This window comes from Oryctolagus cuniculus, chromosome 16, assembly GCF_051225735.1.
Source record: "Oryctolagus cuniculus isolate XC-2025 breed Fujian yellow rabbit chromosome 16, ASM5122573v1, whole genome shotgun sequence".
Lineage (NCBI taxonomy): Eukaryota > Metazoa > Chordata > Mammalia > Lagomorpha > Leporidae > Oryctolagus > Oryctolagus cuniculus.
The window spans coordinates 7,826,975-7,849,725 of NC_142882.1; the positions used below are offsets into that span (position 1 = coordinate 7,826,975).

The 22,751-nt window shown below is 41.5% G+C and overlaps 2 protein-coding genes across 2 annotated transcripts in view; both read left to right on the forward strand.

Annotated features, from left to right (window-relative positions):
* Positions 1-6,098: 6,098 nt before the first annotated feature.
* Positions 6,099-7,280, forward strand: LOC149121444 (endogenous retrovirus group K member 10 Gag polyprotein-like). Its single transcript, XM_089316336.1, has one exon. The coding sequence runs from the start codon at positions 6,099-6,101 to the stop codon at positions 7,278-7,280; it is 1,182 nt and encodes a 393-aa protein (XP_089172462.1).
* Positions 7,281-11,571: 4,291 nt separating this feature from the next.
* Positions 11,572-22,751, forward strand: part of LOC138847791 (vomeronasal type-2 receptor 116-like) — a 40,495-nt gene continuing 29,315 nt past the window's right edge. Inside the window, exon 1 of the mRNA XM_089316337.1 lies at positions 11,572-11,835. Within this exon, the coding sequence (XP_089172463.1) occupies positions 11,572-11,835 (264 nt within the window). The remainder of the gene's footprint in view (positions 11,836-22,751) is intronic.

A 22,751-nucleotide genomic window follows, 5' to 3' on the forward strand; every position in this document is an offset into this window, starting at 1 on the left:
TGAATTTGTTGTACAAATTTTTGAGCAGTCACTTGAGAGGATGGCACATTTTTTTAGCTGCACCTGTTTCTCAAGCACCTCCAATTTGCCAATCCTGCTGGTGACCTAGTGAATTTGAATCAAAAGAGAAAATTGGATGTTGAGTATGACATTCTCAACTTCTGTAATTTTCCAAAAGCTGTTGGATGTAAGGTGAAAATAGTGTTTCTTCCCCATGAGCAACAGTTGTCTCTCTTTGAGGATGTAATAGAGTGGGCCACAGAAATTAAAGGGGTAATCTGTTCCTAATTTTAAGATTCACACTACACATTGTTACCCACAGTTGGTATGGTATTTTGTGTCACTTGGCTTAATAAAAAGACCTTTACAGACATTAATCCACTCCCCTTCCAATCTATATATGTTTCTTGTGTTTGTGGCATCTGAGGAAGGATAACAAAGACACTTGTTCTTCCATATGTTTTGAGTCTATTTCATGGCACAGAGTCAATATGGCATGCAATCAGTGTATTAGAAACAGGTACTTACAATTTAAGAGCATAGATTCTCCAGGACTAAATACCCCACTTGGAGTTTAGATAACAGTCCCAACTATGACCTACATCCATCTGAGTTTTCTCAGATGCCAAGCTCAGTGCAGTGAGAGTTGTAGCCCTGGACTCAGTAAAAATGCTCTGGAGGGAAAGCCTACCTGTTGTTTTGATTGCACACCTTGTTTAGAAAATGAGATTTCCAATCAGACAGGTAATTCAGTGCCTGTTTCATGGTGAAGTTAACACCTGTCTCAAAAGTCTTCATCTTTGACAGAAAAAAAGAAGTGGAATGTGACTGATGAGAAAATTCTGCCTACCTTCAGGTAGTAATTATCATATTTTAATACATAATGATCTTCAGAAGGATAAAGATTTTCAACTACACTAAACATTATTTTCTACTCAAGAAAACATAAGAAAGATTCAGTGTCACTGGCACTCTGACCAACTGATCTGTGGGATTACATGTGTTGTAAAAAATGAACAGAAATCAATAATGGAGAATTTTTACTCCTGAAAACTATGTAGAATTTCTCGTATTTTTCCATTAGGCAGTAAGATATGATCATCGCATATATCAGGAAGATTTTCCAGCTTTAGCTTGTGATGGATGAGTAGATACTTTAACCATATACTTGGTATCATTCCAGTTTTCTTGGAAACAGATTGGTAATAGTTAGATTCTGGCAACAGTTAAATCAGTTGGAGTAAGATGTTCTATGGGCCTGGCACCATGGCTCACTTGGCTAATCCAAGTTTGTAGAATTTATTTGAAAGAGTTTTGGAGAATGAGGGAGAGACAAAGAAGGAGAGATCTACTATCTTTTAGTTGACTCCTGTCTGCAATGGCCAGAGCTGGACCAGACTGAAGGAATGAGCATCATCTGACTCATTCAGATGTGAGTACAGAACTCAAACCCTTGGGCCATCCTCACTGCTTTTCCCAGGCCATTAGCACAGCTGGATCAGAAGTGGAGCAGCTGAGATAGATCCTGAGAAATATGATGTGTACATATATGGCAATGCATGTGACAACGATTTTAATTGTAATGTCCAAAGAATTGTCTGGAATTACACTAATAGATTCTATACCTTTCACATCGACCTCTTTAAAAACAATGTTCTGGCTTTATATGTGATAATGATATCTTCTTGATGATATATTATTTAGTATGATATATTATTTAGTATTATTAGTTGGGTTGATGGTGTTTGTGCATTATCTGAAGAATATATTCTTGAATGCATTGCTTTCCATCCATTTTCTCTATTACCACAGGCCTGTATCTATCTTTAAAAGAAACACAGAAATTTATTTTCCATGTGGAAGTCACATTCCCGCCTTTAAGGTGCAAGTAGTAGGCACAGGGGAAATAAATCCAGTTTTGATGCATTTATAAAGGAAAACCACCACAATCCTACTGCTGAGGCAGCTCCCACCACAGTCTTCTGTCAGACGTGTCCTGCTCAGAATCATGTCTGTGTCAGGGACCCTTAGCGGTGTGGTGGAGTCATCTGATTGAAATGGGACAAATGTGCTGTTGGAGTGCGACATTCCTGCAGTTTTGACCTCTACCTAAGTCAGGCCTGTTCCTGCCTTTCTACCTTTCTATCGGGGTCAGCGCCGTCTGCTGCCCCCAGAGGGCACCCATGGTGCTGGGTTGGAACCCGGCCCAGAGACTGCCTGAATGCACCTGAAGTTGCCCCCCAGGGGCTCTTTGAAATTTAGCCTGTCAGGTTGTCCCCTCCCTGCCACTCTGGGAATTTGCAGAGACCCACACACCAGCCATCTCTAGCCCCTGCTTTGAGTCTTAAGTGGATGCCGGAAGCCAAGGGAGGCACCTAAGGCTTTTCATGAGAGAAGAGAGGTGAGAACTGCATGCTACACAGGTGCCCTTCATGGCCCAATGTGGCCTCTTCTGGTCCCTATGCTGGGTCACTGAGACCTTGGTAAGAGTCACGCTGTCCCAGCCTTAGGGAGGGCGCTGCATTCCCCTCATAGCTGTCTCTCAGTGCCTCATTGAGGGGAATGCAAGAATCCCTGCCACGTTCTGTGGTGAGATGTGGACCTTCCAGGGATGTTCCTGGGCCCAGTGAGGCCTGCCAGCACCTCGCTGTGGAGAAGCCCAGTTTTCCTAGAATGTAAAATAATCTTTCTTCTTTCTTTTGTCTCCTCTGACTTGGAAAATTACCTCACATCTCTACCCTCCATTAGGGAATACAGCCTCGTTGTTTCACACCGCACCCCAATGTTAGATGAGAGTTAACTTTACCCTTGTTATTCTGCCAAGCCAGTTTGCCTGGGTACAATCTGGCAATTTGAATCTTGCTCATACTGAGTCTCATCATACAACTTGAACCTTGTTGGTATTAGATTTAGAAATGCGGCTTTGCCACCATTTGTATTTTATGTTTTCTGGGGGCCATGTGAGCACAGATGGTTTGGACAGAGGCTGTGTCTGTGTTTGCTTTGGTTTCACTGATGCTCTGACTTCTGCTTAAACAAGGCTTTCCAATTTGATACTGCATTAGAATAGTCAGTATGGCTTCTGAATACCCTGGGACTGCTGGGCACATGCTCTGATTTCAGCCTCAGTTGGTATGTGTGGGGGTCAAGGATCAGCACCTCCTTGTAGTGGTGACAGGTGTCTCTGCCTAACCCTGCTGCTTCCTCTTTCTGCATTTCTCAGGTGGTGCAGGTCTTGTGGCACTGTGTGAAGTTTCTTCCCCTTATTTTTTCTCCTTTAAGTCAATACAAGCTGATTGCATTTAAAATTCCATTTCCTTCACACTCAAAAATGTAGATTCCAAGACAGAAACCAAAAGGGAGATGTCCTGAGTTGGAACTGTGACCTAGGTCCTTGAAGGATTTTCCCCACTAAGGAATATCCTCAGCTGGTTAATTTGATTGAATTCCTGACATTTTAGGGAGAGAAAACCCAAGAGCAATGTAGTAACATTTCAAGCACTAGAACATTATGGAGGCAAAACCATTGGGCAGAAGCCAGTAGCCTCCCTGAAAGAAATGATTCCCTTAGGTAAATGAATATGATAATACAAATGAACAGAGTTATGGAAAAGAAAATGAAGTTCCTCAACTGGGTCCAACCTGACACGGTGGGGAGTAGAGCTCATGAAGTTCTTGTTGTAGGAGACAATCCTAGATAAAGAGTACAAGTTCTCCACGGGTTTAAATCATACACTGGTGCTCACAGCCCATCTGTCCAAACACATGAGAATCATGATATAGTTGATGACTGTTCAAAAAAAAGCAATATTAAAGTGAAAACAATTTATTTTGACTTATAGCTCTCAATAATTAGAACTGACAATTTCAAAATTTAAAATAACTAATAACCAACTGCTTTTAGAGTCAAAGTTGGAATTATAAAGTTGATCCTGTTACAAGTTCCACTTGAATTCCAACAGCTTTGGAGACCTTTAGAGAAAGGAAGAAGAAGAGGAAAAGTAGGAAGATATGTTGAGGAATAAAGAGGAATCAGGGGAAATGTAGAAGAATGAGCAAGTAATAATTGAGTCACACATATGTGTATTCATTCTGTGAAGAATGTATTCTATTCTGCCTTGGCTTGTTTCCTTATTTTGTTTTAAACTAGGACTGCTCATACTTTAATTAGAAATGCATAGGCATTTATTTTCCATGTGGAAGCATCATTTATCCCTTTATTGCACAATGTGTAGACATGAGAAATTAAATCAAAAATTAGAAATAAAAAATATATAGCCATGCACAATCATTCCTCAGAGGCAATAATTATTTAACTGTTATTTCAGAGTATGCTCTACACAAATATCTCTGTCTTGGGTCTTCTGGAGTCAGTTGGAACCCCTTACATTGAAACTAGACAAACATTGGAGCTGCAGAACCACATTCACGTTGTCTTTGCCTTCCAACAATAGTGGGGGTTGGGGAGTCTGTTCTTGCTCTTCTGCACAAGTCTGGGTTCCTTTAGGGGATCAGGGCCACCCTCAGACCCTAAGAGTGCACACATATATGACAATGGATTGGAATTTTTCCCCAGGTCTGTGCTAAATACCATGTAGGGAGACCTTACTGCCTCTTTTTTTTAGATTATATTTATTTACTTATTTGAGAGGTGGAAAGAGAGAGAGAGGGAGAGAGAAAGAGAGAGAGAGAGAGAGAGAGAGAGAGAGATATCTTACATCCACAGTTTCACTCTCTAAATGGACAATAAGACCAGAGCTAGGCTGATCTGAAGCCAGGAGCCAGGAGTCAGTGCAGGCGTACACCTTCCGGATAGGTTAACGCCGGCGACACCTCGGAGACACCAGACCCGCTTATCGGCTTTTCAGCTTCCACTTTATTTTTCAGCAGACTCGTGTTACATGTCGCGAAAGCCCGCCGTCTTCGCCTCCTCCAACCCTCTTATATCTCCTGCCCACCGTCCACCTGTTTATATATGATTCACGGAAAACATGTTACCAACTCAGCAAGAGTAAGTGTGGGAAACATGCAATAACAGGATGCTTAAAGTCAAAACAGGATCTTGCAATTAGCTACGGGCAGGGTGGAAAAAGCCCAGCACTAAACTTCTTGTGCTTGTACATGTTGGGAGGGGCACAGCTGGCCAGGCTGTCCCGTTCCCTGACAGAAAGCACTGAGGGCTCCAATGCAAGGTGGAGGTCCTGCCTCTGTGTTGCCTGAAAAGCCTCACTGAACCAGTGGTGCACAGGATCCTGAATCAGCTGAAATCTCAAGCTAGGGGCTAGTAGCCGTCTGGGCAAGGGCCTCCTCAAGCTCGCGGTGATGGTGGGGAGGTGGCAACCCCAGAGCTGCCCAAAAACCTGCTCTGGGAGAGGTACTGTGGTGCGGGAGCTTAAGAATGCACCTGTGGTGCAACATCCTAGATGAGTGCTGATTTATGTCCAGCTTCTCCACTTCCAATTCAGCTCCCTGCTATTTCACATGGGAAAGCAATGCGGGATGGCCAATGTTTGGGACCCTACAACCAAGTGTGAGACAGAAGAAGCTCCTGACTTGTCAGGGAACGGGACAGCCTGGCCAGCTGTGCCCCTCCCAACATGTACAAGCACAAGAAGTTTAGTGCTGGGCTTTTTCCACCCTGCCGTAGCTAATTGCAAGATCCTGTTTTGACTTTAAGCATCCTGTTATTGCATGTTTCCCACACTTATTCTTGCTGAGTTGGTAACATGTTTTCCGTGAATCATATATAAACAGGTGGACAGTGGGCGGGATATATAAGAGGGTTGGAGGAGGCGAAGACGGCGGGCTTTCGCGACATGTAACGCGAGTTTGCTGAAAAATAAAGTGGAAGCTGAAAAGCCGATAAGCGCGTCTGGTGTCTCCAAGGTGTCGCCGGCATTAACCTATCCGGAAGGTGTACACCTGAAACTGGTGTCGTGACTCGGATCGCTGCGACGCAGAAAGAAGGTAAGAAAAAAAAAATGTCTATAGACGGGAGTCTAGGGGAAAAAGCTTAGGAATACCGAGGTACAATGGGGAACACACAGTCCACCACGAAAATGCACCTATTGATTAGCCACCTTTTAAAGGCAACGGGGATGCCCGTAAAGAGTTTAGCTGTGTGCAATTTTACGAGGATACTATATAAAACTTGTCCTTGGTTTGTTGAAGAAGGAGATTTATCACAGGTTCGGTGGAGACGGGTGGGACGTGAATTGCGAAACGCTGGAGTCAAGGAGGGAGTGATCCGCTTGTGGTATCTGATAGATACTGCTTTACGGTCGGAGGATGACCAGATTGGGGAACTCTTAGATGAAGGCTCCGAACTACTGGAGGAGCTGAGCGAAGACTCCCATGATAGTAGCGAAAAAGGAGATAATATAGAGGAACAAAGGATGGAAGCAATTGGAGGAGCCCGACCAAAAGCGAAACATCCACAGATGCTGGGATCGCTTCCACTATACCCAGAGTTGCCCTTAATGCCCTCCGCTCCTCCGTATGAACCACCCCATCATCCTATGCGCTGTTGCTGTTTTGTCGGCAATGCTTCCAGCGAGATGAGGCCCATAGTTTTAGAGTCTGGGCCGGAGAAACAGACTAGAAGGCAAATACTTGAAAACGAAAGTGCTCGTAATGACGATGAAGCCCCTTTTTTTATAAATACTGGGGATTCAACTCCCCACCCACCACGGTGCCTGAAACCAAATTGGGCAGAGTTCTTTAACCCCCATCAGATCTTTCCAGTGACCAAAGACTGCCAAGGAAATCGCGGGAGGACTCCGGTCAACTTCACAGCATTAAAAGAGTTGCAAAAGGCAGTGACTCTCTACGGGCCACATGCTAACTTCACCAAAGCTATCCTAGGAACCTTAGGCACTCAGGGCCTAGTCCCTGAAGATTGGAGAAATGTCTGCAAGGCAGTCTTTTCAGGGGGAGATTATCTCTTATGGTCAGCCGCTTATAGGGAACTAGCTTGTACTCAGGCGGCACAAAACCGAGCTGATGGGCAACCTGCCTGGAATGAGGATATGTTAAATGGAGAGGGAGCATTCCATGCAGAAGCAGTGCAAGCTCGGTGTCCCCGGGAGGTATTACAACAAATAAGAGATATAGCCTTGAGGGCCTGGAAGGTAGTGCCAAAAAAAGGGGAAGTTAAACACAGTCTGACTAAGATAATACAAGGACCAACAGAGCCTTATGCAGATTTTATTAACCACCTTTATGAAGCTTCAGGCAATCTGTTTGAGTCTCCTGAAGAGGCCGCACCCTTGCTGAGATGACTGGCATATGAAAATGCTAATAAGACATGTCGCTCCGTGCTAAGGCCTTGGCAACATAAGGACATCCCTACCTTTTTGAAAATTTGCAGAGACGTCATGGATGATGTTGCCTCTGGGGCTCATGCTGCTATGGCAATGACTAAGGCCAATAGAGCGAGTGACCGCAAATGTTTCGCTTGCAGCCAACCCGGGCATGTAAAAAAGGAATGTAGACAACATAAACCCAACAAACGACAGCCAGGATTATGCCCTAAATGTGGGAAAGGTAATCATTGGGCCAGTGATTGTTATTCTAAGATTGATAGAGCAGGAAACCCCATTCCCCAAGAGTCAAAAAACGGGAGAGGGGCCCCAGCACACCGGGGCCCGAAGCAAAATTGGGTGCGCCAGCAATCAAAAAAGGGGGATCAGGAACAGTAAGCTGTTTCGAATTGCGGCCAACGGAGTCTCAAATATTAACTCCAGCTATGGGTCCTCAAATCATTGATGTAGTCCCTACTAAAAATTCTCTTCCCAATACTGGCTTCGGACTAGTGATTGGACGAGCCACCAGTTTTCAGCGCGGACTCCAAATTCAGCCAGCAATAGTAACTTTCCTCACATGCAAACCTAAAGTTATCGTTCAAGCCACCTTAGGTGCAGCTATCGTAGATAGTGACAGACCCCTAGCACAACTACTATGCTGGGAAAAAATTAGAGATCAGAGAGCTAAACAAGGAAGTAATTTTGCAGCACTCTCCTTATCATTGGAAAACAGACCACTTTGGCCTCTTGTCATTCAGGGAAAAACAATACAAGGCTTGTTAGATACTGGGGCTGATGTAAGTATTATAGCCGCAGATGACTGGCCTCCCTCCTGGCCAACACAAGAGTCAGAGAATACACTGGTAGGGTTGGGTACTACCAATGCTCCACCTAGGAGTGCCAGCATCCTCACTTGGACCGACAATGAAGGCCATTCTGGACAGTTCCAACCATATATCTGTAAGCTGCCAGTTACCCTGTGGGGATGAGACGCCCTACAGGAACTAAGACTTACCTTGACTAATGAAAAGGGAAAACAACAAGGATCACAGGCTGCGTGGAACATCATGACGCGAATGGGATATAAAGGTGGAGGCCTGGGAGCTAGGGAACAGGGTATTACAACGCCCATTAGTCCAAAAGGAGAAAAGGACAGGCATGGACTGGGTTTCCAGGAGGGGCCACCGCACGGCAGCCAATCCCTATAACTTGGCTCTCCTCTAAGCCAGTGTGGATTTTGCAGTGGCCCCTTACAGAAGAAAAATTGGCTGCTGTAAAAACCTTAGTATAGGAACAATTAGGGGCAGGACATCTTCAGCCATCTACTTCTCCTTGGAATACTCCTATCTTTGTGATTAAAAAGAAATCAGGTAAATATTGCCTACTTCATGATTTAAGAGCTATAAATAAACAAATGCAACCTATGGGGGCCACTCAACCCAGCCTCCCCGTTTTAACCATGCTACCTAGAGAATGGAAACTAATAGTAGTTGATATAAAGGATTGTTTTTTCTCTATCCCCCTAGCCAAGGAAGATAGACAACGTTTTGCCTTTACAATTCCCTCTATAAATCATATAGGACCCAATGCTCATTTTGAATGGACGGTATTGCCACAAGGAATGACTAATAGTCCCACATTATGTCAAATATATGTTGCTAAGGCTATTGCACCTGTAAGAAAATTATTTCCACAAATGACAATAGTACACTACATGGATGATATTCTATTGGCTGCTCTTAACCAGGAAGAATTAGATAAAGCCTTCTTTGCATTAGAGCAATCCCTAAACAATTATAATCTTATCTTATCTCCTGAAAAGATTCAACGAGTTCCTGCAGTACAATATTTAGGACTACGGATTACCCCTACCACAGTAAAGCCTCTTGATTTTAATATCTCCACTCATCATGTTAAAACCTTAAATGACTTACAAAAATTGTGTGGAAATTTAAACTGGATTCGGCCTTATTGTAAAATGACTACTGAAGAAATGCACCCTTTGTTCCGACTTCTGGAAGGTGATGCATGCCTAAATTCACCCAGACAACTTACAAAGGAGGCAAAAGCAGTACTAAAAATTTTTGAACAGCACCTTAAGAGCACCGCTATGCAGCAGTGTGACCCCACTATGCCCCTAAGTATTTTGGTGTTCATACAAAGTCATTATCCCTATGCTTTACTCTGGCAAGAAGGACCATTGTTGTTTATATACCCACATAACCATATGCCCAGATCTATTACCTCCTATGCGGAGGCTATGGGAAATTTAGTTTTACAAGCCATCCACCGAGTCGTAGAAATTGCAGGGAGAAGACCACAGTCCTGCATTCTTCCGTTAGAGTCTGTAGTCATTCAGGAGTGGGCTAAGGAAACTTGGCAATGGTCCCACATCACCATCACCCTTGACATAAGTGTAGATAACCATTATCCCAATCATCCCTTTATTAGATTTTGTGACACGGTACCCTTACACTATTTTAAAAGAGTTTATTCTAATCCCATTCCCAAAGCACCCATAGCTTTTACTGATGGAGCAAAAGGAGGTACCGGGGTGGCTATTTTACAAGGTCAGGTGCATCATGCAGTTACTGCATCTCCCTCACCTCAACATGCAGAGCTAGCTGTAGTGGCTAAGTTATTAAATATGGTTGAGGGTCCTCTTAATATCATTTCTGATAGCTTATATGTTGTTAATGCTGTTAAGAGGCTAGGCTCCCCTTCGTTAATATCCAAAAGATCTACAGTGTTTCCTTAATTTGAGCTTGTTCAGCACGCTTTATTTAGGAGATCAGATCCCATTTTTATCACCCATATTAGAGCACATACCTCCCTGCCAGGTCCTCTCACCACGGGAAACACCCTTGCCGATCAACATTCCCGCTTCCTTTTAGCTTGCACTGCCATGGAACAGGAAACAGAATATCACAAACTTTGGCATGTTAATAGTAAGACCTTAAGTATGAGGTTTAATATCCCTATTCATAAAGCTAAATCTATTGTCCAAAATTGCAAAAAATGTGTTATTCATCAGCCTGTTACTATGCCCACTGGAGCTAATCCCTGGGGCCTTTATCCATGTCACATTTGGCAAATGGATGTAACGCATATCCCTGCCTTTGGCAAGCTATCCTGTGTCTGTGTTACGGTGGATACTTACTCAGGAGTAGTTATGGCTACCACCGCCGCCAAAGAGTCCACCTCCCCTGTAATGCAACATATGTTACAATGTTTTGCTTCTTGGGGAATTCCTAATATAATAAAAACTGATAATGGACCTGCTTATACTTCTAAGGCTTTTGCTGAGTTTTTAGCAACTTTTCATATCTCTCATTTAACCGGCATCCCATATAACCCTACTGGACAAGCTGTTGTGGAACGCACTAATCTGTATCTGAAAAACTTTGTATTAAAACAAAAAGGGGGAATAGGGGCACTATCCCATTCCCCTAAAGACATTCTCAACCTCGCCTTACTTACCATAAATTTTTTAAATAAAAAAGCTGATGGTCTCACCCCGGCAGAACGTCATGTAATCTTGGAACAGACCCCCAATAGTAATAAACCCCGTGAACTGACAGAAGCTCAGCCACACGTTAGAAAAATGATTATGTGGAAAGACCCACAAGATAACAAATGGAAAGGCCCATACCCATTAATAAGAAGGGTACGAGGCGCTGTTTGTTTTCTCCCACAGGAAGAAAAAAATCCAATCTGGATTCCAGAAAGACGGACAAGAACAATAGAGTGGCAAGATGATCGTGATCCTACTCCTACTAATAATGATACCACTGTCACCGACAATGGCCAAACTGGATGAGTATTGGGGTCTCTTGAGAGCCCTACCTCTCCCTCTCCCTGTTTCTAACTCTTCTAACCTTCATAACTCTACCATAGGTGAAAGATTCGGAGTGCCTTACAACAGTCTTGTCAATTCTTCCCATCAGGGCCAGGTTAACTTATCCACCCACCTTTCGGGAGCGCTATGCTTCCATAAGCCTAAGTTTGGTGCAGATCTTTGTGGTTATAATTATACCGGCTTTCCTACGCCATGTATTAATTTGGCCACTTATTCCATGGGAGATGTTATCAACTGGAATGACTCAGGTAGTTCTTACACAGCCAATATTACAGGGAAACTTATAGCCTTTCGATCTGAGTCGCTACCTCTCAGGTGCCAGGAGTGTCACAGACCACTTGTTCCTTACCCTCCTACCAATCCACTTCCTTCTTGCACTCCCCAGGCACCCCCAATTCTCCAGCAGTCATGATTTGCCTTTTCGTCACCCAACGATCATCCCCTGTTTTTCTTCAGCCTCCCTTCTTTTGGTATCGCTGTAATGCTACTAATAATACTTGCACTACAGGAGTTATTTCCTCATGTGTTAAAGGAAAATTAAGTGAAGCAGAAACACTGGTGGTTGTGCGGATTCCTATTTGGGTTCCTGTACCAGTTGTGGTGTCTGAGAAGGACTTCTCTATGGCTGTTCGACACAGGAGAGACTTTGGAGTCACCGTGGTCGTCGTTGCAGTAATTGCGGCATTATCAGCTGGTTAGGCCGCTATTGGCTTGGCCATGAGCCAAACCTCCACACTGTCCACACTTGATAGCATCACAAGATCTACCGCCCAGGCACTTGATGATATACTGCTATTCAGCTGTTAATGAACGGATTTATTGTAAGATTAGGCCTGGTTGGCATACCCTGTGTTATTCAATCTACTGCAGTTTGTGTTACCACCTACCCCTACAACCACTTTTCATTTGCCGCTAATCAGTCCCGTCTTTTGGGTAGCATGTTAAATGGTAGTTGGAATCCAATTAAACAATGGGCCGCTATTATAGGGTTGGCTCTTATTGTGCTTACAACAGGATCAATTATTGTTCGGATCTTGCAAGGGCTGTTAATACGCAAATGGTGGTTAAACAAGCCAGCTAGCATTCAATAACCAGTACCCCATGCAAAATGGACAGATTTAGGTGTGGCTGAATCTGCTGGAATGGTAGTCAAAGATGGGTAAGTTCTGAGAGGTCTTCAAGGCAACCTAAGACAGGGCATGAACGCTCCCTCCACACCTCATGTTCATGTGCCAATGATGGGTAAACCCGATAGATGCTTTTGGTCACCTAAGACAGGCACAGTACCACTCCATTTTGCAAAGAAATAAGGGGGAGATGTCGGGTAACGGGACAGCCTGGCCAGCTGTGCCCCTCCTGACAAGAAGTTTAGTGCTGGGCTTTTTCCACCCTGCCCGTAGCTAATTGCAAGATCCTGTTTTGACTTTAAGCATCCTGTTACTGCATGTTTCCCACACTTACTCCTGCTGAGTTGGTAACATGTTTTCCGTGAATCATATATAAACAGGTGGACGGTGGGCAGGAGATATAAGAGGGTTGGAGGAGGCGAAGACGGCGGGCTTTCGCGACATGTAACACGAGTCTGCTGAAAAATAAAGTGGAAGCTGAAAAGCCGATAAACGCGTCTGGTGTCTCCGAGGTCTTGCCGGCGTTAACCTATCCGGAAGGTGTACGCCTGCATTGTGCAACAAAAACAAAGCTGGAGACGAGTACTCAAACAATATATTTCACTTTGTGTTTCTATGGGGGTGAAAACTTGAAATCTTTACTTAATGCATACTAAACTGATCTTCTGTAAAAAAAAAAAAAAGAAAGAAAGAAATTATCAATACCCAACTTGACTCTCACTGGGATTAAACATGACAATAGGTCTGATCTGATTTCATCATCATTTAAAAAAAATCATCTATTATTTTTCACTTTATGTTTCTGTGTGGGAGCAAACTGTTGAAATCCTTACTTAATGTATAGTAAGCTGATCTTCTGTATATTAAGATAATCGAAAATGAATCTTCGTGTGAATGGAAGGGGAGAGGGAGTGGGAAAGGGGAGGGTTGTGGGTGGGAGGGACGGTATGGGGGGGGAAGCCATTGTAATTCATAAGTCATACTTTGGAAATTTATATTCATTAAATAAAAGTTAAAAAAAAAGAAAAAAAGAAAAAAAAGAAAAGAAAGAAAGAAAAAAAATAAAAAATAAAAAACAAAGCTGGAGGCATCACAATACCAGACTTCAGGACATACTACAGGGCAGTTGTAATCAAAACAGCAAGGTACTAGTACAGAAACAGATGGATAGACCAATGGAACAGAATTGAAACACCAGAAATCAATCCAAACATCTACAGCCAACTCATATTTGATCAAGGATCCAAAACCAATCCCTGGAATAAGGACAGTCTATTCAATAAATGGTGCTGGGAAAATTGGATTTCCACGTGCAGAATCATGAATCAAGACCCCTACCTTTCACCATACACAAAAGTTCAACCAAAATATTAAAGATCTAAATCTATGACCCGACACCACCAAATTATTAGAGAGCATTGGAAAAACCCTGCAAGATATAGGTACCGGCAAAGACTTCTTGGAAAATACCCCAGAAGCACAGGCAGTCAAAGCCAAAATTGAAATTTGGGATCGCATCAAATTGAGAAGTTTCTGTACTTCAAAAGAAACAGTCAGGAAAGTGAAGAGGCAACCAACAGAATGGGAAAAAAATATTTGCAAACTATGCAACAGATAAAGGGTTGATAACCAGAATCTACAAAGAAATCAAGAAACTCCATAACACCAAAACAAACAACCACTTAAGAGATGGGCCAAGGACCTCAATAGACATTTTTCAAAAGAGGAAATCCAAATGGCCAACAGACACATGAAAAAATGTTCAAGATCACTAGAAATCAGGGAAATGCAAATCAAAAGCACAATGAGGTTTCACCTCACCCCAGTTAGAATGGCTCACATGCAGAAATCTACCAACAACAGATGCTGGAGAGGATATGGGGAAAAAGGGACACTAACCCACTGTTGGTGGGAATGCAAACTGGTTAAGCCACTATGGAAGTCAGTCTGGAGATTCCTCAGAAACCTGAATATAACTACCATTCAACCCAGCCATCCCACTCCTTGGAATTTACCCAAAGGAAATGAAATTGGCAAAGAAACAAGCTGTCTGCACATTAATGTTTATTGCAGCTCAATTCACAATAGCTAAGACCTGGAACCAACCCAAATGCACATCAACAGTAGACTGGATAAAGAATTTATGGGACATGTACTCTATAGAATAGTATACAGCCATCAAAAACACTGAAACTCGGTCATTTGCAACAAGATGGAGTAATCTGGAAAACATCATGCTGAGTTAACTAAGCCAGTCCCAAAGGACAAATATCATATGTTCTCCCTGATCGGCCACTACTGAGCACCAAAGGGGAAACTTGTTGAAGTGAAAAGGACACTATGAGAAACAGTGACTTGATCAGCTCTTGTCCTGATGGTTGATGTACAATGTAATACTTTATACCTTTTAGTAATTTTTTTGTTCTAGTACTATTGGTTGAACTCTGTAATTAACACACAATTATTCTTAGGTGCTTAAATTTTAACTGAAAAGTGATCCCTATTAGGAATTGGAAAATATTATGCTGAGTGAAATAAGCAAGTCCAAAAGGGACAAATATCATATGTTCTCCCTGATCGGTGACAACTAACTGAGCACCAAAAAGAAAACCTGTTAAAGTGAAATGAACACTATGAGAAATGGTGGCTTGACCAGCCCTTGCCCTAACTATTGATGAACAACTTAATATGTTATCCTTCTTAGTATTTTGTTTGTTTGTTCTACTTAATACTTTTGGTTGAATACTGTAATCAATACACAGTTATTCTTAAGTGTTGAAACGTAACGGAAAAGCGATCACTGTTAAATATAAGAGTGGGAATAAGAGAGGGAAGAGATGTGCAATTTGGGACATGCTCAAGCTGACTTGCCCCAAATGGTAGAGTTAGAAACATACCAGGGGATTCCAATTCAATCCTATCAAGGTGGCATGTACCAATGCCATCTCACTAGTCCCAGTGATCAATTTCTATTCACAATTGATCATAATGAAAGGACTAAGAGCCAAAGGGAGCACATAAACAAGACTAGTGTCTGCAAATACTAGCTGATAGAATAAAAAAGGGAGAGAACGATCCAACATGGGAAGTGGGTTACACAGCAGACCCATAGAATGGCAGATGTCCTAAACAGCACTCTGGCCTCAGAATCAGCCCTTAAGTCACGCGGATCTGGCTGAAAAGCCCATGAGAGTATTTCAGGCATGAAAAGCCAAAACACTCTGGCAAAACAAAACCAAAAAGAACTAAATGAAAGATCTCCGCGAGTGAGATCCCAGTGGAAAGAACAGGTCATCAAAGACGGAGTTACCTTTCTCTGAAGGGAGGAGAGAACCTCCACTCTGACTACAACCTTGCCTAAATATGATCAGAGTCAGTGAACTCAAAAGGCTTCCATAGCCTTGGCAACTCATGACAAGAACCTTGGGTGATTACTGAGGTCATAAACAAGAGTGTCAATTTGTAAAGACAACAACAGGAGTCACTTACTCCTCATGTAGGATCTCTGTCTTTAATGTGCTATACATTGTGATTTAATGCTATAACTAGTACTCAAATAGTATTTTTCACTTTATGTTTCTGTGTGGGAGCAAACTGTTGAAATCTTTACTTAATGTATTCTAAAGTGATCTTCTGTATGTAAAGAGAATTGAAAATGAATCTTGATGTGAATGGAAGGGGAGAGGGAGCGTGAAAGGGGAGGGTTGCAGATGGGAGGGAAGTTATGGGGGGGGAAGCCATTATAATCCATAAGCTGTACTTTGGAAATTTATATTCATTAAATAAAAGTTAAAGAAAAAGAAATTTGTGCAAAACCCTAGAACTCAGTTGTTGTGGAACCTTCACTGTCAGGCAGCTACATACTCATACTGTGTTTCTCTTCATGTGTGTATGCAAATCTGTGTGAGTTTCTGCTGGACTGGAGTGGATATTCTACTGGTCTTCCTTCTGACTCCTTTCTGTCAAGCCTCCTATCCTTTCCTGGAGTTTGGAAGCTTTTCTTCCCTAGGGCTCTGCAGCTGAGGTCTTATGTCCAGGTGAAAAATACAAGATGGAGAACATTTTTATCCCTTCCTTTCCATAGCCAGGTGCCTTGATGTCATCAAAGTTTATGGTTAGCTAGAACCCTGAGGAACTTCTGTTAGATTTGATCCAAAAACTTTGCCATTTGGGATGATGCAATTGGATTGCATCACAGTGTGCAATGGGTGAGAATCTGGAAGGGCCATTCTCAGTCAGGAGTTAGCCAAGAGCCTTCAAGCATCAGACTCCCCAAAGGACAAAAGAGGAAGGGGTAGCCCCACACACCCAGTATCCAGGGCAGCCATCGGACTTTTCCTTGTTTCCCACAAAGATCTCATAGCAATCCTGTGCACACAGACACCCACAGATACATGTTCCCCAAGTACTGTGGAACCAGTCATCACTTTCAATTCAGAGATTACTAATCAATACATGAACTTCAATGTATCTTGATGTACATGTATCTATGTGACACCTTTCCCCAATGTTCTAATATCCACACTAATTCCATGAAGATTTACACCTACAACCATGGGTATTTCTCATTTATGCCCTTATGAGGACATGGGACCTAAGTGAGCAAGTCCCCATTTTCACCTGAAAGCAGAGAAATCAGCTGGAAATCATCTCTATTCTCACCACTACAACTACCAAGGGCAGGAGAACACCCTACAGATATCCATGTTTCTGGAGTGCAAGTGACTTTCAGGACTCCTCTGTAGGATACCATCATGGAGAATACGTATCATTACTTCACTGTCAAAACCTGTGGATTGTGCAACAAAAAAAGCAACCCCAAGGTGAACTCGGAACTTTAGGCAAAGTGATGCGTCCCAAGTGGCTCATCAACTCTTCATTTTATCCTACTATCCTATTATCATGAGTTGTTATCAATGGAGGGTAGCTAAAGGAGTTGGAAACATATAAGACAGTTCTAGTATTCTGCTCATATATTTTGTAAATTTCACCTGTTGTAAAACAGAAAGTCTAATAATTTGAGATTTTTCATCCAGTCACCACTGGTGCTTTGTCTTTATTAAGCATCTGAATTGAGACAGTTCAATTGCCTTTATTAAGCATCTGAATTAAAACAGTTCAATTGTCTAAGTTCCTTCAATTTTCTATGAATGTACTCTGGATATGTTGCATACATAGACTAAAATATCACAGTACTAGTAAGTGTTAGTCATAACTATAAAATAACTTAAGAACCTGGAAACATGTGAATTGATTATCATCTACCGATATCATGGAGGAAATGATTATTCTGTATCTCCATAATGTAATCAAAATGATAATATACATTTACACACACACATACACACATGCACACAATTTTAAAATGCAAGCAATCTTAGACATCAACTGACTTGTATATTAGAAGATGCACACCTGCTAATGGCTACTCATACACAATTGAGTGTGACTCAGCAAGTGTTCCTATGTTCTGAGACAACCACATAAAGTTATGATATCTCCCACCCAAATGCCTCTTAGGCTATAGGAGATGAAGACTCTGTTGGAGGCTTTGGGGAGAAAGAAATAATTCTGTTAGGAACTGTCTACTGTATTGGAGTCAATGGGGACTCGCAAGGCCAAGGCAACTTCAGCTGGCTAAAGAGGTCACAGCAGAAGGTCTGTCTCAGCAAGGCATGAGAATGACAGCTGTGGTCCTCTTGATAGTTTTAGGTTTGTTGGGAATTACACTCTGCATGAGAAAGCTGGAGCTTCCTGGTGTTCCTGCTAATCATTACTGTATTCCTAATTTTAGGGAATAATGCTTAGTCTCATAATCCCCAAAATGTCCTTTGCTTTGTAGAATTTTAATCAAGCAGAATTAGTTAGTGTAGGAGAAGGGGTTAATGCTTTATGCAAAGTTGGTGTGTTTGTGGAAAAGAATTAAAAGGCAATAGGCTCCCCGGCATATACATCCCACTAAATAAAGATAAATGTTATTAAAGCTTTAATTCAATATGTTCTACAAATACAACAATGGTTAGGATGTCAAAACTGTGGAATAGGTCTAAGTGAACCTTTAGGTAAGTACAGTAAAGAATTAAAGTGTTATAGAAAGAACTGCAAAAGAGGGGATACATTTTAAAAAAGGGCCTGCTTTGAACATTTGGAATTCTAGTAAAGATTAGATTAGGAAGGTAATACTCTAGCTTCTGTAATTAATTTCTGCATAGCTTGAAGCACTCAGGCCTTGGCTTCTGTGGGCAGCCCATTTTCTCACATCTGTTTGTAACCTGTGCTCTGAATATGCCCCAGAAAGTCAAAGAAATTGTAACTAGATGTAGACATAGAATCTAGAGGCAGCACAATATGAAAGGTCAATGAACATCAGACTTTTTATTGTAAAAGAAAGAATCATTATGTGACATGATATGAAAATGAAGTCTGGTGCTTGAGAACAAGAGCCATACCATCAGCCTTGCTGTGAGTGTGTCTCTCATTTCTCCCTAGGCTGACACCTTCCACTCCTTCAGGAACCCCTGGACCTTCTAGACCTAGAGTCAGGCAGGGAACATTGGCAATTTGTGGGTGGGAGGGAAGTTATGTGGGGGGGGGGAGACATTGTAATCCATAAGCTGTACTTTGGAAATTTATATTCATTAAATACAAGTTAAAAAAAGATGCTTCAATTGGGGAAATGGCTTTCAAAAAGTGGTTGAAATTAGCCTAATCTTGTGCTTCTCCACTTATCTTTTAAGAATAACAGAAACTGGGGACCAGCACTGTGGCACATTGGATTAAAGCTGTGGCCTGAAGTGCCGGCATCCCATATGGGCACCGGTTCTAGCCCTGGCTGCTCCTCTTCCATTCTAGCTCTTTGCTGTGGCCTGAGATAGCAGTGGAAGATGGCTCAAGTCCTAGGGCCCCTGCACCCATGTGGGAGACCCTGGAGAAGCTCCTGGCTCCTGGATTTGGATTGGCACAGCTCTAGCCATTGCAGCCATCTGGGGAGTGAACCAATGGATGGAAGAGCTCTCTCTCTGGCTCTACCTCTCTCTGTAACTCTGTCTTTCAAATAAATAAAATAAATCTTTAAAAAAAAGAATAATGGAAACTGGAGCTGTGTTGTGGTGTAGTATGTTAAGTTTCCACCTTGAGTGCTGGCAACCCATATATCAATGGATCTAGTCCAGGCTGCTTCACATCTGATCCAGTTCCCTGTAAGAGTGAAAGGAACTCAACAACAAAAATCCAAACATCCAGTTAATTAATGGGAAAGGACTTTGACATGCATTTATTAAAAAGAAACTGAAGTGGCCAAAGACACTTGAAAAAATGCTCAGGACCACTAGCCATCAGGGAAATGAAACCATAATCAGGTCCACCTCATCCGTCAGAATGGCTCTCATACAGAAATCTGCAAACAACCTATGTTGTAGAGGATTTGGGGAAGAAGGTACCCTAATCCACAGATGCTGAGAATGTAAACTGATGCAGCACTGTGGAAGACAGTATAGAAATCTCCAAGAGCTGCAAGTAGATCTGCCATAAGACCCATTCAACTGACTCCTAGGAATTTACCCAAAAAATGAAGTCAGCATGAAAAAGGGTCACCTTTTTCATGTTCATTGAAGCTCAATTCAAAATAGCTACGATATGAAATCAACCCAGACATCCATCTACTGATGACTGGATAAAGAAACCATGCTATATACACTCTAAAAATATTAAGCAGAGGTTTAAAAACAAGAAATCCTTTCTTTAGCAACAACATTGATGCAACTAGAAATCATGATACTTAAAGAAATAAGCCAGTATCAGAAAAGACATGTACCATATGTGTCCCCTTACCTAGCAAGTGCTTACAATGTAATGTATTGGAGTGAAATTGACACTTTGAGAATCCATGTTTTAGTCTTTGTCTCTATTTCTGAGGAATAGTGTTGGTTTCTTCCTACAGTTTGTCGAACACTTTACATACGGTAGGGTTAATCTCATGAGCATAAAGTAAACTAGAAAAGAGTTCTTTAAAAAATTAAGCATGGGAATAGGAGAGGGAGGACGAAAATGCCTGACAGTGTGGACAGGAGGGAGGGTTAGGAGGGGAGTATCACTATCTTCCTAAATCTGTATATATGAAATTTATGAGACTTGTATACCTCAACTAAAATTGGAAATATAAACACATTGACCAACTTACAAACAACAAAATATATGTTTTAAAAAGCAGATTTAACAGCAAAATATAAATAATTCATGAAAAACGGGAATAGGATATGATGAACATTTCTTCACAGGTAAATATATGACTAAGGGCATTACAAAGGATCCTAATCAGCAATAAGTATGGAGAAAACATTCCACACCAGAAGGAGACTCCACATCACATCCACTCCATGGCTACAATAAATTATGAAATTTTTCAAGTGATGGAGATGCCATAGGTAACTTGGAACATTAAAACCATGATAGTGAGAAAGCTACAACACATAATGTATGGAAGACAGTTGTCACCTCCTTAACTAATTCAACATAAAATTCACTTATGACCAAAACATTCCACACCTAATAGTACACACAAAAATCAGAAAATATCAAAAATCTCTTGTACATCAGTGTTTGTCTCCAAACAGCCAAAGATGGAAACAACACACAAGTCAGTATATGGTTAACTGGAGACACAATTATCAGTTTGTCATGAAAAATGTAGACCCTTGCAATAATGTAGATGACCCGTGAAAATGCCATTTAAAATGACAGGTCACCTAAATCCATGAGTCCAATATTTGATTTATATAAACATTCAGGACCGTTAAATCCATGGAAACAGAAACAGATTGGTGCTTGTGTGACCAGCAAGAGAAGGGACTAAGAGTGACCATTAATGGATAAGGAACTTGATTTCAAGTGATTAAAATATTTTAAAATACATAGAGATAATTGTTGCACAATGGTGTGAATGGCCCAAATGCCATTACTGCACTTTAAAATTGTTAATTTTGTTGAATTGTTTTCTGCTCAAGATATAAAAGTCACTTTCTAATGTCTGGAACAAGCAAAAGAAAATCTAAAGTCATATTGATAATAAAGAGAAATGAACAGACGGAAAAGAAGTTTGCAGAATCACTTCTATGTATAATGAAAGCTTGGATATGATTATACCTTTATGAAATGATATATAATTAAGGAGCTTCTGAAAATTGCATTATACAGGTTAAGATGATTTAACATGTCTAATGAGTGCACTGAAAATATTCCTACTATATTATAAAGCTGAAATTAATATAGACTTAATGATGTCCTAAACAGCGCTCTGGCCTCAGAATCAATCCTTAAGGCATTCGGATCTGCCTAAAAAGCTCATGAGAGTATTTCAGGCATGGAAAGCCAAGACACTGTGCTAAAAAATGACCTAAATGAAAGATCTCTGTGAGTGAGATCCCAGTGGAAAGAACAAGCCATCCAAAAGGAGGTACCTTTCTCTGAAGGGAGGAGAGAGCTTCCACATTGACTATGGCCTTGTCTAAATAAAATCGGAGTTGGCGAATGCAAAAGGCTTCCATAGCTTTAGCAACTCATGACAAGAGCCTAGGGTGATTACTGATGCCATAAACAAGAGTGTCAAATTGTTAAGTCAACAACAGGAGTCACTTACTCCTCATGTAGGATCTCTGTCTTTAATGTGCTGTACATTGTGATTTAATGCTATAAGTAGTACTCAAATAGTATTTTTCACTTTATGTTTCTGTGTGGGAGCAAACTGTTGAAATCTTTACTTAATGTATTCTAAAGTGATCTTCTGTATGTAAAGAGAATTGAAAATGAATCTTGATGTGAATGGAAGGGGAGAGGGAGCGGGAGATGGGAGGGTTGCGAGTTGGAGGGAAGTTATGGGGGGGAAGCCATTGTAATCCAAAAGCTGTACTTTGGAAATTTATATTTATTAAATAAAAGTTAAAAAATGAATGAAAAAAGTCAACAAATGTGTAACTCTTTTATTAAAATATGAATATTACAAGGTTGATGAGTTGAAAATGAAAATACAGAAATGAAAAATTTAAGGAGAGCATTTATCTTAGATGGATTTCTGTTTGTGAGCATAAAACCCAGGCTAAGCAATTTGTACACAGTATTATTTTGAAAAGAGGACTCTTGGGGCCAGTGTGGGGGTACAGTGGATATAACCACCACCTGAAACCCCAACATCCCATGTGGGTGCCATTTCCTGTTATGGTTTCTCTATTTGCAGATCACCTCCAGGTTACTGACCCAGAAAAAGCAGGGGAAGATGGCCTATTCTTTCCATCCCTGACACTGACATGGACACTTGAGTTAAGCTCCTTGCATTGGCATGAAACAGTGCTGGAACACTGCAGATATCCTCAGAGTCTCTCACCAGATGGAAGGTTTCTCTGATTATCCCTTCCTTTTCTGTGAATTGGTTCTCCAGAAAAACAACATTTTAAGAGAAGTATAAATTGT

Bases quoted from the DNA above. Each gene is read 5' to 3' on its own strand.
- LOC149121444 (XM_089316336.1), top strand. From the start codon at position 6,099: ATGCCCGTAAAGAGTTTAGCTGTGTGCAATTTTACGAGGATACTATAT.